We start from the raw sequence: 17691 nt of genomic DNA on the forward strand, positions 1-17691 counted from the left end.
AGAGGTCCATGTTGACCTCAGCTCAATAGTTGTATTGGATCACTGTTCGTAATCTTCTATGGCATATTTCTGCCCCATACATGCAAGATAAATTATGTCAACATGCAAGAAAATTACGTCAACATGCAAGATAATTATGTTGACGTGCAATTACAGATCTTTAAGTACTTGAGGGAGCAGATCTAGAAATATGCCACCATAATCTTCACATGCAACACGGTACACGGAATTAATTAATAATTAAAAAATCAAAGGTTGATCATATATAAAAATATCTGTAGTTGCGTTTGTAAAATTATTTTACTTCACTTTTGAATAAAATGTAAATTTCTTGGAGTTTTTGCCTTGATATTATGATATATTGACCCTTTCCGGCTTTTAGCTGTCTGCCTGTATTAATTTCCTGGTTCTCTTGCTATTCGTACATTTTCTCTTCCGGTGGTAATTTTTGCGGTCCTTCCTAACTTTATTATCAAAATTTTTAATTTTAGCATCATTTACAGCAACATAACCATTGCTTCTATGTAGAAATGGAAGGAAAAGGTAAGATTTAATAATTTAAATGTTCAAGTTTTGACGTTGTACTCATATTTTTGGAATAGTCATTGTTTGTTGACAGACACGCTGCTGCTCTACTTTTTGTGGAAGCATATTGCTGAAACATTGAGCGTTAGATATCGAGTAACCTCGTAGGGAGAACAATTACTGTTTATATACAATGTTGATTGGAATTTCTTAAGTGTTTTTGACAAAGTTACATTTTGAATCAAAGCAAGAAATATCTACAAAGCTGCAAGTCCCCCTTACTCACAGGGATTCAGTATATAATTAATTCATCGTGAGGAAATTTAGAGCCATCACTGAATCTGAAGAAAACGAGAAGCAAATGGTCTTGTATTTTTAAATTATTAGAGAAATCTGTGTTTTAGTGCACACAGGTAGGTTAATGACTCCTATATTTAATCAGTGTAATCAGTTTAATCAGAAAATTTTTAATGCATGGGGGGAATTTTGCTGAATTGATGGTGCACGGCATGCCTCGTTGAGTTACTTATGCATGTATCTGAATTTATATTTAAATGAAAAATACAAATGCATCATTCATTTATATATTTTTTTTTAAATTTAAATGATATATTTTGAATATATTGTCAATTTAACGTTTAAAAAAGCTAAACAATTGAGTTCTCTTTTATAAAAATAGATCTAATCACAAATAATTGTTCTATTTTATTTTCTTCTAAGGCAACTGTCTTTTTATCATGTTTATGTGCTGTGTTATTCTTGCTTTCTACAAACTGAATAGGACCCTAGTGACCCCCCCCCCCCCTTTTATTTACTACATTTTTTTTTTCTTTTTTGGGGATGTCCCTACTTTTACAGTCATTTTTAAACAAATAGGGTACACATTATTTAGCACCATTGCTTACATGTAAATATTGTGACAACATATTTAGTACATTGGTGTCTGATTTTTTTTTTTTTTTTTTTTTTTGTTCAACGTAAGCTGTTGAATGTGGGTCAAGCATGTGCGCTTGAACAAAGTATTTGCCCATAGTTCATAGAGTAAATAAACAATGATAATATTTATTGGACATGTTTATTTTTAAGCATATTTATGCTAAAAAATGGCTTTAAAACTATGTGTTTTACTAATGAATCATTTTTTATGTCGGAACATCAATGCTATTTATATAATGACCTGTGGATGTTGGAAAAACCCACATGTGCATGAACAAGTGTATTTCTTTCACCGAGTGTACTATCTGACAGCAATTAATAAATTTTTCATGCTTATAAATATTTTTAATCCAATAAAAGCTTAATACTTAGTAACATATCAGTAAATTGCAATAAACATAAATTGACAACTATTGCATCACACCCCGTACCGCGATTCGCATCGAGTTCACCACAGGTGCACAACATGTGTATAGTACACGCTATGATTCTAGTGATTTGAATTGTTTTATTGAAAGATTAATAACTGATAACATTCAAAGTATAACCTTTTCTTAAAATAGTCTACCTTTAATTTATGCATAGCGGGAAGCATAGCGGCAATGTGTGATGCATGGTGGGGTATCGTGAATGCATGGCAGTACCGCCATGCAAAAACGGCCAGGGGAAAACACTGTTTAATTATATCAACCTTTACACAGGCACTTATTTCATGTACGGGGCACCCCTACTTATTTTTACCACAAGGTACCTAACTCAATTTCAGGCACCCCCTGCTTCAAGCTCATATTTTGTTTATATGTCAATCATTAACCTACTTTAAAATGACACCGTTCACTTGAAAGACTTTTATCTTGTCAAATTAATCATTTCAGGCCTCTCTGGTCGAGCCTCTTTATTGTAAACCACTCATTTCTTCCTTGAAAATTATCTCGATGCAAAATAAGACTTCGAATTGGATACATTGACTTCCGGTTGGGTTATAAATGTAGGATAAATCCAGAGACCTACGAGTATTCCTTTCTGAGGTCTCTGGTTTTAGGGAGATAATCCTTAATATTGAAATAAATTTCTAAATTTTAAATATATATCCGTATTTTCAAGCTAGAACTGAAGTACATAGCTACTGGGCTGTAGAGACCCTCCAGTCCACCAGCAGAGGCCTCGACCCAGGGGTCATAATGTAAATCATATACGGTACCAATATGGTGATTGATTTGATGATTTTAATTAAACTGAGAATGTATAGACATTTTATAATGCTGTTGGAAGGCACACTTGTACAGTGATGTACTTAAAAGATAGACAGAGTATCTCGAAAATCTCAAAGTTCAACAATATCCGCTTCACTAAAAATTCTTGGTTTTTGAACACATGTAGTATCCCTACTATTTTGAAAAGTGCTGGGATTGTCTGGGAACTGGTTGTGTGTTGTTGCTTTATTCTGTAATTTAACTTTATTTCAATGCATATTAGGTCTTTTTTCAGTAGTTTATAGTTCATGAAATGTGCCATTTTTACCATATCTTGAAAATTCCTTAAAAAATGCCAAAAGTTTTAGTATTTTTTCAATATTTCATATAAAGCACAACCTTTGATCCAAAATATGCGTACATCAAGTCCGTAGCAAGGGTTTCAAAAATGGGGGGGGGGGGGGGGGGTTGCAACTTCCAAAAAAAATCAGACAAGCAAAAAAAAAATTCTGAACTGACCCAAAGTGGGAGGGGGGGGGGGGCAACTTTGGCAACTTCTCAAAATTATCTGACAAGCAAAAAAAAAAAAAAAAAGCTGATTCACTGTTCAAATCCTGGAATTTGCCAGTGCTCGACCTTAAAAACATCAAAAAAAAAGGGGGGGCAACCAGCATCTAAAGGAAAATTTAAAATTATAGCAAAATACTATACTCAGAAAAAAAAATGGGTCCCCCATGTTCTACGGGCCTGTACATAATGAAACATTTGTTTCTGAAGATTATAAAATATATTGTTTTATTTTTTGGATCGAGGGGTCTGCTCATTTTTTTATTCTTTGCTGAAGGTACTCAAATACACTTGTTTTCTGCAAAATTCAAGAATATTGCAATTTCACAAAGCCTGTTATCAAATACCTAGACTCGCAAAAGAAACTTTGTTATTGGAAATGAAGGCACTAAGTTTCTACTTTATTTTGATGTATACATTTTCATGGAATATTTATAACTTTAAAGGCATTTCCAAGGGGAGTCCTTAACCTAGATGTGACATTTGTAATTTAGCATTTTATTACATTTTCAACAGTGAAATACTGTAATTTATCCATCAAATAAAAGTGATATATCAAAAGGCTATTTTTCACTGGAAAAAAATTTATCAAAAATGTAGCAAACTCTCCATTTTCATTCCCTTCACAAGGAGTGTTATAAAGTAAACACATCCTGTCATATGTGTTATAAGATAGCAAGTGTAAATAACAATACTGATACAAATTTAAATTGCCAAAGTTTACCTAAATTGTTGTCATCATCCATATTTACAATTTTCAATATCACAATCACTTCGCTATGATCTCTCACAACTGCTCAATTATGGCAGTTACAATGCTGTGTTACCAAAAGACGAAGGCAGAAGGAATTTTATTTGTTTTCTTTACACTTACGAAAATATAAGGAAAAAATCCTGTCCCACTTGTGAAATAAATTTCATATCCAACTACAAAATATTGAATATCCTCTGTATATGTATGTACCCATGATTTTCTATGCATTCTCTACTCTCTTTCTCTCCATTAGAAGATTCTAAGGCACCTGAGAGACTGGTTGAATCCACAGATAAAAATCTAACCTCAGTTTTCACTGGGTAAGTATATTGTAATGTTCATTAGCTCAATCTTGAGAATTTGACCATTAGACCCAAGGAATCAGGGGGCTGGATTCAGACAAATCCTATTGCCTGACACTTGGGACTGGTGAATTTTACAGGCAAGCAAGTGAATTTTTAATAAGCACTTGTCCGTGGGCAAATGACAAAAAATGAATAAATATTTGAAAAAAGTCATAGTTTTACATAAGTGAAATTGAAACTGTTTGTTGTGTTACATGTATCTAAACTGGTGGTATACTTTATATGCAAACCAGTTTTAAACTTCTTTATTCACTACAGGTTTTACCAAAACTTTCAAGCATAGATGCCTAACTGTTGGAGTTTTCAACTGTTGCAAACAAACAAAAAAAATGTATGGTGGATGCACAATTTTATGTGTTGGTGAATTCATTATAATGAATATGAAGTTGGACAGAAATAAAAGGATTACTGGAATTATGTTTTGTACAGGGGGTGGGGGGGGGGGGGGCTTAAAGTAAAATTATAGGTAGGGCAGGGATAGACATTAACTTTCAAATCTATTTGCCCTTTGGGCAATTGAACTCAAACTTTGACTTGTCCACTTTGACCTGGATGATGTCTGGTACAAGTTGTAACCCATTATCATGATTATCATAATCTGATGATAAAATACTCAAGTTTTGGATTCTTCATGAAAGTGGGAAACTCGGCTTGGACTTTACATTTAGTTATCAATGCAGTTTCAAACGGAAGATCTCATGGATGTTTTTAATTATGTACATTTTTCAAATAGTATGACAAAAAGATTAAAAATATAATAGGGCTATTAACACTTAGAAAATTACAGATGTATTCATTTCTTACAGGAGTTTTAATGTTTACTCAATTGTTTTACTCTTAAGTGCTGCTTTTCACAACATATAAAAAAAAATATGTTATTTTTAAGGTTCTTATTTCAATATTAATATGTTGTGTTTAAGAAGATGTGATTTTATTTTTTGTTTTTTGAAATGGTAAATCATATATTATAGATTTGGTATATATTTAGACTCTGAACACTGTTTTATTTTTTAGTTTTTTTTTCTTCACAGTGAAAAAGCAGAAGAATCCAAAGAAGTAGGGCTAAGTGAATCTCCCAAAAGAAAGGTTTGTATACAAATAATATTTAAATTGATTTCATTTTTATATACTTTTTACTGCCTTTTCTAGTTTCTTATCTATATTATACTCATCACCAGCATGATTAATTGTTAAATGAAAGACAAAATTGTATAAACCTTTGAACTTTGACAGGTGACCCCAGAGAAACTTGAGAAATATAATGAATTAACCTTTGAACTTTGACAGGTGAGCCCAGTGACAGTGGAGAAATGTAACACTGTTGACCCAGTTTCCATCCATGACCATGATACAGAAGGAGTTAGTCTTCTGTTAGGTAAATAATGCATTCAAAAGTCACCAAGTCACTCTTTACAGTAGTAAATAATGCACCCATAAGTCACCAAGTCACTCCAGGGGTCGAAATTAATGGGAAATACTCGCTAAATGCGAGTTAAAATCAGAAATTGCGGGTTAAATGCGACCTGTGGTCGCAAACTTTTGCGGGTATTAAAAAAAAAGTCTTTTTCGGATTTTTTGGGGGTTTATCCCAGGGATGTGCGGTTAGCATCGCCCCATGCCCGGGGCTACCAATTTTGGGGGTCGGACTAGCCCCTCGGGCTAGTAGAAATTAAATTTACCCATGTAATACACTAGTCCGAAATATCTGATGTTTTCCAAGCTTTTTTCACGATTTTGATGTTTTCCTGATCAAATCGTAAAAAAGCCAGAAAAACGTCAGATATTTCGGACTAGTAATACACATGAAAAGCACTACAGGTATTTTCATTCATTCTTTCTTTGCTATTACATTCCCAAATAATGAACAAATTTCCAGGCAGCATGCTCCTATAGTTTGTAAATCTCCACAATCTTATCCATTTTGCAGTACTACCTGACTTATTTACTTCCAAAATCGATTGTTTTTTCCTAATCCGAATTTCCTCCATTACTCTGTTTATGGTAAATACATGTACATATCCCATTAACTTATTTACGATCACTCAATCAACTAGAGGAAAAATGTTCTGTGTTTTACAAAAATTACGTTTCCAATGTATTTAATGATTCAAGATGAAAAAAAAAAGAAAGATTTTCGCTTCAATTTAAATGAGCTAGTGCAATGACCAGAAAAAGGAAGGTAATCTATGTAAATTCATTTTTTAAAATTTTCAATCATTATTATTGATTTATATACTATTCAATTTTTCTAGTAAGAAGAATGACCTCAAGACTCTATCAACGATAAACTATTTTACTTTCAGCTTTATTTGTTACTTTTTCCCCTAACATTTAGGCTAGTAACTTTTTACTTGGGACTAGTGATTTTATTGCTCCCTGTAGTCTGTGGGCTAGTGCTTGAATGATTCAATTGCACACACCTGTATCCATTCAGATTTTGAATCTTACACTAATTTTGTCTTGTGCAAAACATCTTGTATAAAATGACCTAAATGCCCTCAAGGTGTATATTAGTTTTCTATGAAATTATTCAAATAATTTCTTTGTTAATTACTTTGAGAAGAAAATTTGCTAGTGAAAGTTCATTATTGCTAGTAAAAAAAATTCCACTAGCTAAAATTTGCTAGTGGTCAAAAAAGTTAATTTCGATCCCTGCACTCTATACAGTATAAGTAAATAATGCACCCATAAGTCACCAAGTCACTCTATACAGTATAGGTAAATAATGTACCCACAAGTCACCAAGTCACTCTATACAGTATAGGTAAATAATGTACCCACAAGTCACCAAGTCGCTCTATACAGTATAGGTAAATAATGTACCCACAAGTCACCAAGTCACTCTATACAGTATAGGTAAATAATGTACCCACAAGTCACCAAGTCACTCTATACAGTATAAGTAAATAATGCACCCAAAAGTCACCAAGTCACTCTATACAGTATAGGTAAATAATGCACCCAAAAGTCACCAAGTCACTCTATACAGTATAGGTAAATAATGTACCCACAAGTCACCAAGTCACTCTATACAGTATAGGTAAATAATGCACCCACAAGTCACCAAGTCACTCTATACAGTATAGGTAAATAATGTACCCAAAAGTCACCAAGTCACTCTATACAGTATAGGTAAATAATGTACCCAAAAGTCACCAAGTCACTCTATACAGTATAAGTAAATAATGCACCCATAAGTCACCAAGTCACTCTATACAGTATAGGTAAATAATGTACCCACAAGTCACCAAGTCACTCTATACAGTATAAGTAAATAATGCACCCAAAAGTCACCAAGTCACTCTATACAGTATAAGTAAATAATGCACCCATAAGTCACCAAGTCACTTTATACAGTATAGGTAAATAATGTACCCACAAGTCACCAAGTCACTCTATACAGTATAGGTAAATAATACATTTCTAAGTCACCAAGTCACTCTGTTCAGTATAGGTAAATATTGCACCCATAAGTCAACAAGTCACTCTGTTCAGTATAGGTAAATATTGCACCCATAAGTCAACAAGTCACTCTGTTCAGTATAGGTAAATATTGCACCCATAAGTCACCAAGTCACTCTATACAGAATAGGTAAATAAAGCACCCACAAGTCAACAAGTCACTCTATACAGCATGGGTAAATATTGCACTCACAAGTCACCAAGTCACACTGTTCAGTATAGGTAAATATTGATTAAAAATTGATAACTAACAAGGGTCGACTATACCTTTGATAAATACCAGGAGTAGGCTATACCTTTGATAACTACCAGGAGTAGGCTATACCTTTGATGACTACTAGGGGTAGGCTTTACCTTTGATGACTACCAGGGGTAGGCTTTACCTTTGATAACTACCAGGAGTAGGCTTTACCTTTGATAACTACCAGGAGTAGGCTTTACCTTTGATAACTACCAGGAGTAGGCTTTACCTTTGATAACTACCAGGGGTAGGCTTTACCTTTGATAACTAACAGGGGTAGGCTATACCTTTGATAACTAACAGGGGTAGGCTTTACCTTTGATAACTACTAGGGGTAGGCATTGCTTTGTAGGCTATATCTTTGATAACTACCAGGGGTAGGCATTGATCCATGAAATTAGGCTCCCATGAACTGTGTATCATTACCAAACCCTTGAAATTCTGCTCCCCCCTCTCCCGATTTGAAATAATTTCACAGCATGTTAATTTAACTGCATTTGGAATTTCATGGTATATTAGAATCAGATAATAAGAAGTCTATACAATTTTTGTAAAGGTATGAGAGATAGCATCATAGCCAGTGAAGAAAAGGCAAGCCTTGAGAAAAACAGACTGAAGAGAGGGAGAGATCCACTTACTGAGCACGAGTATGTGTCCTTAACAAAACAAGTGAAGACTGTGTCTGACACAGAGGGGGCCTCCAGCAGTGCTGAGGACACCGACCAGGAAGACAAGTCAGCCAGTCAGGAAGTCAGTCCAGCCAATCAGGAAGTAAACTGTGTCATCGACCATGTGGAGGAGTTAACCAATGAGGAGGAGGAGGAGGAGGTGGCTGAGGTAGTGAGGACGGAGGAAGTGACCACCGTGGACGAGGACAGCCATGAGCCCGTGTACAAGTGTGCATTCTGTGATCAGTTTCACACCAAGTCCGAGTTAAAGAAGCACATTCAGAAACACGTAGGTGACAGGCCATACCACTGTGACCACTGCTCCAAGACATTCAGTGGGAGGGGACCTCTTCAGAGTCACCTCCGGATTCACAACCGACCTTCCACGGTCAAATGCTCAGTTTGTCACGAGGCCGTGAGGGACAAGACAGCCTTGTCTGCTCACATGAAGATCCACATTACAAATCCGGCCTACAAATGCTGGTTTTGTAGTCAGACCTTTGTTAAGAATGAACATCTACAAAATCACCTTAGGATTCATGCAGGTAAACATAATCACACAATTTTGGCAAATAATTCATCCCCAATCATTCATTTAAAGACACTGCAGTTAAAATATTTCATAGCACCAAAATTTGTTGAGATAAAGGGAGTTATACATTTCATTTTTATCTAATGTTTAAATTTTGAAGACTGTCCTGTATCCATGCATGCCAGTATGTTGTTTCTGTAATTCCTGAAAACCTTATCCCTTCACAGTCATTAGCTTCAGTAGATTGGATTGACACATTACATGTATTAGTTAACAGTGTTTGTTACTTTTTCAGGTGAGAAACCTTACAAGTGTGAAGAATGTGGAAAGTCCTTTAGTTATTCCTCCAACTACAAGGTTCACATTCGCCTCCACACGGGGGACCGCCCTTACAAATGTGGGGTGTGTAATGAAACTTTCCGACAACTTCACTCCCTAAAGGCACACCAAAGTAAACATACAGGGCAAAAAGTGAGTATATGTGTGTGAGACATTCAAACAACTTCGCTCCTTATTCATTTCCCCTAAAGGCACACCAGAATAAACATACATCACAAAAGATAAGTGTGTGTATGTGTGTGAGGAGACTTTCAGACTACTCCACTCCTAGCTGCAGATCTGTAGCTTGCTGGTCTGAAAAAAATTGGATGTTCAGAGAGCTACAGTGCCACTCATTGAAAAGAATGTATATTTATTGCACTCATTTGAACATTGCGCTGTTTCTGGATTTATTTCTTCATATATTTAAGCTGCCATCTCAAAATATTACCAACAATCCTATCATTCTTCAAAAAAAAATAGAAGTCTTATTTTTAAGGGAAAAAACACATTATAGAGCTTGTATATTTTGTAATTACTGTATGAACATTACATTTATATGCTACAATGTATGTATGATTACAACATTTTGTATTGTTAATGTTGTTAATATCCTTTTTAACATGCCGTGAAGTACACACTGCACTGCTACTAATTTATTATCACCAAACATAGGACAAGTCAATACAATAGTTCTGGTATTTCTCAAAATGATCATCTTAATATACATGTAATGATCATCTCTTATAATGATCATTATATATTTTCACTTCAGTGTAAAAAGTAGTACTAATGATAACGTCACTGGAGTAGGGGTAGGGACCTACCTTAAAGCACAAAGTTGAAAATTTAATATTGATTCAGATTTTTTATAGTGACTTTTGACATTACTAGAAAATCACCATAGGTGATGAGACAAAGTTTAAGTTACTCTGAGAAAAGATATTTATGTAACTAATTTATGATACTGTCTTAAATCACCAATTAAATATTACACAAATAGGCTTGTGAACGAAAAAGGATTTGTCTTCCAAAAACTTTAAATGCTCACAAGTTAAATTTGAAGATTTTTCCCAGGACCTTTTACAATTTAAAATTTTCATTCTTTATACTTGATCATAATGTTACTCTGCTTTGACAGTGCTATAATGTGGATTTGGTTTTTAGCCGTTTAGATGTGGCATTTGTGACAAGCAGTTCCTCCACAAACGAAGTCTTCAGTTTCACCTCCGTATTCACTCGGCTGATTGTGAAGTGGAGCGAATGCATGCTGAGGATATTCCTGGTCGATGTGATGCTTGTAAAACACTATTTACAGCAAAAATGGATCTCCTTCGGCGGGTAAAGATAACTTCAGGGGATCGCCCCTATGGCTGTCGTGAGTGTGGCGAGTGCTTCCTTGAGGCAGATGACCTTAAATCTCACTTCAGGAAACATGCTAAAGAGAGCACACGAGGATGTCTGATTTGTGGGAAGGGGGACGAAGGAGCCCCACCTAAAAATGCTTACATGGACATTCATAAACACATGAAGACTATGAGACTTCAGCTTAGGGGATTCAAACGAGAGGTTTCTCTCATGAAGAAGGAGATAGCTCTGTTGAAGAAATCAGAAATCGACTCAGACGAAATCTGTGAAGAGGAATGTGTGTCACCGGAAATCAAATTTGAGGAAGAGGAAGAACCAGAAGAAAAGTTAGACCACCAGATGGTATCTCATGAAGAAGTGGTGCACTAATTTAAGGTGGTGCACTGATCTATAAGTGGTGCCACATGAGGGACATCTAATTTAAGGTGGTGCACTGATCTATAAGTGGTGTCACATGAGGGACATCTAATTTAAGGTGGTGCACTGATCTATAAGTGGTGTCACATGAGGGACATCTAATATAAGGTGTTGCACTGATCTATAAGTGGTGCCACATGAGGGACATCTAATTTAAGGTGGTGCACTGATCTATAAGTGGTGTCACATGAGGGACATCTAATTTAAGGTGGTACACTGATCTATATGTGGTGTCACATGAGGGACATTTAATTTTAAAGTACAAGTAGTGTCCTGTGTGAAGATGGTGCACTAACTTTCATATAATATTGTAAGTGAGTGATGACATTGAAATGTAATGCACTAACTTAATGGTGACATTTAAATGTGGTGCACTGAATTTTAAGTGATGCCACATGTGAAGATGATGCACCACCTTAAGTGGTTCCACATTTGAATGTGGTGCCCTTTATTAAGTTAGCTATTTGTATATATATTGCTAGTTATAATTGATTGACCTTTGCATTGCTTGTTTTAAGACATGCAAAAGATATTTACTCCTTGTGAACAAATTGAATAGAATAGAAAGGTTACAGGTTAACATATTTAATAAAGCACTTTCTGTTGTAATGCATCATAAATATGCTACTATCCTTTTTAAATTAATACTAAATTAATACTGCTTTTGTCATTTCTGGTACATTTAAAGAAGACCCTCAGAAGGGGTGTTCATATATTTATATTTATACACAGGTATGTATCTCCAGTTGCAGAGTACAATATACTTGTATGATGTTCTTATATTTGAACATGAGATTCATTTGATGTTATTAACTAATATCTTCATATTCAATGTAGTTTTAAAGAAGAAAAGAAAAACAAACCTTATAATTTTTAAAAGTGTCAAAATTTTAAGAAAATCATCATTATGAATGAACCAAACCAGAAAAAATATACATGTCCTAAATGTTTTTTTTAAATATTCTTTATGAGACAGTATATGATTTTTATCTAAAGAAATTTCACTATAGAGTATACTAATCATGTATGATCGCTAAGGATGAATTTATGAAAGGTTTTAAACGAAATTAAATTCAAATACATGTAGTTGAAATATTTGTATGTACCTGGTACTGGAAATATTTGTATGTACCTGGTACTGGAAATATTTTGCTCATTTTCCTTTGTTGATTTGCAGTTGCATGACAGAATTATTTACCAGGTATTGTATATCTAAACCACTGAGTTGTTCTTGACATTGTTGATGGAATATTAACTTTGATGCTACTGAAATAAATTCTGTGACTTTAATATTATGAGCTTTTTAATCAGTGTTTGTATTTCTTCTGGGCATCTAGGATGAGTATAATTGCCATGCTGTCACAGTCAATGTAACGTGAGTATAACTGCCAAAGTTCTCCCTGAATTTAAGATGAGTATAACCGCCAATGTTCCCCTGAGTCTAAGATGAGTATAACCACCAATGTTCCCCTGAGTCTAAGATGAGTATAACCACCAATGTTCCCCTGAGTCTAAGATGAGTATAACCACCAATGTTCCCCTGAGTCTAAGATGAGTATAACCACCAATGTTCCCCTGAGTCTAAGATGAGTATAACTACTAATGTATCCCCTTTGTCTAAGATGAGTATAACCGCCAATGTTCCCCTGAGTTAAGACTGAGTATAACCACCAATGTTTCCCCTGAGTCTAAGATGAGTATAACCGCCAATGTTCCCCTGAGTCTAAGATGAGTATAACCGCCAATGTTCCCCTGAGTCTAAGATGAGTATAACCACCAATGTTTCCCTGAGTCTAAGATGAGTATAACTACTAATGTATCCCCTTTGTCTAAGATGAGTATAACCGCCAATGTTCCCCTGAGTTAAGACTGAGTATAACCACCAATGTTTCCCCTGAGTCTAAGATGAGTATAACCGCCAATGTTCCCCTGAGTCTAAGATGAGTATAACCGCCAATGTTCCCCTGAGGCTAAGATGAGTATAACCACTAATGTTCCCCTGAGTCTAAGATGAGTAAAACCTCAAATGTTTCCCTGAGTTAAGAATGAGTATACCCACCAATATTTCCCCTGACTCTAAGATGAGTATAACCACCAATGTTCCCCTGAGTCTAAGATGAGTATAACCACAAATGTTCCCGATTTGAGAATGAGTATAACTACTAATGTATCCCCTTTGTCTAAGATGAGTATAACCGCCAATGTTCCCCTGAGTTAAGACTGAGTATAACCACCAATGTTTCCCCTGAGTCTAAGATGAGTATAACCGCCAATTTTTCCCTGAGTTAAGAATGAGTATAACCACCAATGTATCCCCTGAGTCTAAGATGAGTATAACTGCCAATGTTCCCCTGAGTTAAGAATGAGTATAACCACCAATGTTTCCCCTGAGTCTAAGATGAGTATAACCGCCAATGTATCCCCTTAGTCTAAGATGAGTATAGCCGCCAATGTTTCCCCTGTAGCTAGGATGAGTATAACCGCCAATGTTTCCCCTGAGTCTAAGATGAATATAACCACTAATGTTCCCCTGAGTCTAAGATGAGTAAAACCGCAAATGTTCCCCTGAGTTAAGAATGAGTATACCCACCAGTGTTTCCCCTGGGTCTAAGATGAGTATAACTGCCAATGTTTCCCCTGAGTCTTAGATGAGTATAACTGGCAATGTTTCCCCTGAGGTTAAGATGAATATAACCACCAATACTGCCCCTGAGTCTAAGATGAGTATAATTGCCAATGTTTCCCCTGAAGTTAAGATGAGTATAACCACCAATATGACCCTTGAGTCTAAGATGACTATAACCACCAATGTTTCCCCTGGGTCTAAGATGAGTATAACCATCAATACCGCCCTTGAGTCTAAGATAACTACGTGTATAACCGCCAGTGTTTCCCCTTAGTCTAAGATGACTATAACTGCCAATGTTTCCCCTGAGTCTAAGATGAGTATAACTGTCAGTGTTTCCCCTGAGTCTAAGATAAGTATAACTGTCAATGTTTCCCCTTAGACTAAGATGAGTATAACTACCAGTGTTTCCCCTGAGTCTAAGATGAGTATAACAGCCAATGCTGTCCCAGTCAGTATAAGACGAGTATGCATGTGCACATGGGTATATATAGGAAAACTGCTTAAAAATTATAAGAACTTCAGGGCCATGATTGGTAATATTAATATGCAAGCATCTTAGGTAGTGCAGATACAAATTTGTTCAAATCCAGTTATTCCCAGTGGTAGGATGAGGCCACATTATGGGATCAAGGATTCACGTAGAGGAAAATTTTTTTTTAAATCTTCTCAAGAACAGCAGGGCATTAGTCATATTTTATATATGCAGCATCCTTTGACAGATAGTGTAGAGTCTTTTTCATTCAAATGATGGTCCCTAAGGGTAGCTTGGGTCACATTAGGTGATCAAACTTTAAGTCAGATGAATATATAGGAAAAAGTTCTTAGAAAGGCATGCCCATGATTAAGTCATATCCTCAGGTAGTGCAGATTTGAATTTGTTCAAATTTTGGTCCTGGAGATAAAGTGGGGCCACATAAAGGGATCGGATTCATAGGTAATTTAAAAGAAATATTTTCAAGACTAGCAGGGCCACACTAAATCATTTTGACAAATGAAAATTTCAAAGTTGTATGGATTCATTTTTTTTTCTTCAAATTATGGACAAGGTTTGGATTAGGCGAGTGAGGATCAAATTTTACACTATATATGTATAGAGGAATAGAATATTCATTTTTTTTCTTTTAGAACAGCAAAGCAAATCTAGTTATATTGATGTTAAAGCATCTCAATATTGTTTGGATTCAAGTTCAGTTATTCATAACCCCTTGGGGCTAAGGCTGGGCCACAATTCAGGGTCAATCTTCAGGACAGCAGGGCAAGCTAAGGTGACTCAAGTGAGTGTTGTAGCCCATGCGCTTCCTGTTTTTTTCTTTAAAATTTTTGTGTATTCTAATCTACAGACTTGAATCTATCCTAAAAATGGAAGCTTTCTGGGTCTACCATATATGGCTTAGTATGCTCCTCTGTGGCACCTGATCCCACCTCTGATGTCTTAGAGGTCCGTGTTTGCTCTGCTCCTATTTTGTAATGTTTAATGGACTTTCGAGCTCAAATACTGTTCATTATCTCCACATATTTCATGCTAAGTTGTAGGGAGATTTGTGTTCCATTTACTTAGGGGCAGGAAATGGTTTAGCCCATGACCATTTTGTTACTTGGAAAATAAAAACTTGTGAAACAGCACTCATATACATGTAGTACATACATGGCTTAGTGAGCCAGTTTTTAAGGTGATGTAAAGTGTCTTATGAACCTGAATCAGTAAGGCTAGCATGACCAGTGCAGGGATGGGTAACTGCTGCTTGTTGGTGGAACTGAAATGATTCAGTACTCTAATTTTGGAGTCCCAAGTTACAGGCACCAGATTTGAGGAAAGGATCCTTGCTATGCCTCCAGAAAAACTTGCTATGCATGGGTACATGTAAAAGTGTTCTATACAGTCTTCTCGGGCCAGGAAGAATGCACCATCTGAATCATGATACCTGAGCAACTATAAGCATAATCATAGGAAGATGATGAGAGGCTACTGCATATCTTACAATTAAAATAACTGAGCATAATTTTTGTTGTTTGGTTAAATTTTTTTCTTAATTATGGCACTTGACTTTTGAAATATTTTTTGATTGCAGGGCAGGGCAGACATTCAAGATTTACACAAATGTACATTTATCCAGAATTTCTGAAATAGTTTAATACCTAATATAAAAAATAGCATCAAAAAAACATTAACAGACAATGTGTTTATTTATTTAGCATGATTTCTATTTATTTCAAGAATTCATGGCAAATTCTGGATTACTGCCCCTAGTTTATAAACAATGAGTTGTGTAATAACATTTAATGTCAAAAAATGGGTTGTGTAATAACATTTAATGTCAAATAAAATAATATACTTGGCAACATTTAATATACATCATTCTAAGAAAGACATATTTAAAAAACACTTGTTTTTCCATTTACAAAGCTTATGATTATATGTTACCAAAATAGGTTCATATCTAAATATTTACTCCATTTCTTATACACAATATATATATATATATATATATATATATATATATATATATATATATATATATATATATATATATATATATATATATATATATATATATATATATATATATACCTCATTTGAGGGTCAGATACCAGTCAATCACTAGATTTTAAAGATCAATAAACCCTGATGAGTAAACAACCATAGAAAATGCTGGTGAGGTCAAAAACAATTCCTTCAAAAAGTCAGGTACATCATAAATTACCGGTAGTATAACTGTAGAACATAGGCCTTAGTTCTCATCCCCCAAAATACATTTAGTAGTAACTACGTAATCTCTAGGCTGCAATTCAACCTTTCATCATTTATCACACTATACTATGCAATTATCTACACAAAACCTTTCATCATTTATTGCACTATTATGCTAGCATTTACACAAAACCTTTCATTATTTATTGCACTACTATGCAAGCATTTACACAAAATCTTCCATTATTTATTGCACTTCAATGCAAGCATTTACACAAAATGATATTCATTCTCGACTTTCATGGGAAAAAAATAAATATGTATATGAAATAATTCATTTCTTTTTTCTTTATTTATCATATGATTATTGAGATATTTTAGTGTAAATCTGTCTAATACAAATGGGATGCTTCCATAAATATTTACTAAATTATATAAAAATTCTTTTTTCCGTATACAGGATAAAAATTTAGTTTCTCAAGAAATACACATATGCTACCTGTAAATTTCACACATATGAACATGTATTTCCTGTAAAAATGCTAATTCAGCCACTTTTCAAGTACACGGGAAATATAAATGGTATAAACATAACCATTCACTTCTCACATTTAAAAAAATTTGAACAGTATTAACAACAGTTACTCTATTTTGTCTTAGACATGAAAAGATAATCAAAGTCCTCTCTCACATACAAACTGTATATATACATGTAGGGACTTCTTTTCAGGATTCAGTGTCATCCTATTTGTAATACAAATTTATTCTTCACAGAAATGTTCAATAAATTATAAATATATTCTAAAACATGGACAAATTATTCTGCATCTTCTTATACTATACTACTGTGAGTACCATTAAACATTCTTTCTACTAAGGTTGTGTATGGGAACTCTTCAATTTGCAAATGACTTAAAATAACTGTGGTTCTAGAGTAGAAGCTTCTGACTGAATAAAAATGAATTTATGTTAGGATTTCTTTCTTTCTATATAAGCAGAACAGTGTAGGAAGATCAAAGTAGTATAT

The 17691-nt window shown here is 34.7% G+C and overlaps 1 protein-coding gene across 1 annotated transcript; it reads left to right on the forward strand.

Moving 5' to 3' along the window:
• The first annotated feature begins 472 nt into the window (after positions 1-472).
• On the forward strand, positions 473-12636 carry LOC133191073 (zinc finger protein 271-like). The gene is made up of 7 exons (XM_061326755.1): positions 473-543; positions 4229-4295; positions 5372-5426; positions 5628-5715; positions 8600-9256; positions 9539-9714; positions 10729-12636. Exons 1-7 carry the CDS (start codon positions 531-533, stop codon positions 11296-11298), a joined length of 1626 nt encoding a protein of 541 aa, XP_061182739.1. The 5' UTR covers positions 473-530; the 3' UTR covers positions 11299-12636.
• The last annotated feature ends 5055 nt before the right edge of the window (positions 12637-17691 follow it).

Source organism: Saccostrea echinata, unplaced genomic scaffold (assembly GCF_033153115.1).
Source record: "Saccostrea echinata isolate AGI-Se365-2 ecotype Australia unplaced genomic scaffold, CSIRO_AGI_Sech_v1 ptg000023l, whole genome shotgun sequence".
NCBI lineage: Eukaryota > Metazoa > Mollusca > Bivalvia > Ostreida > Ostreidae > Saccostrea > Saccostrea echinata.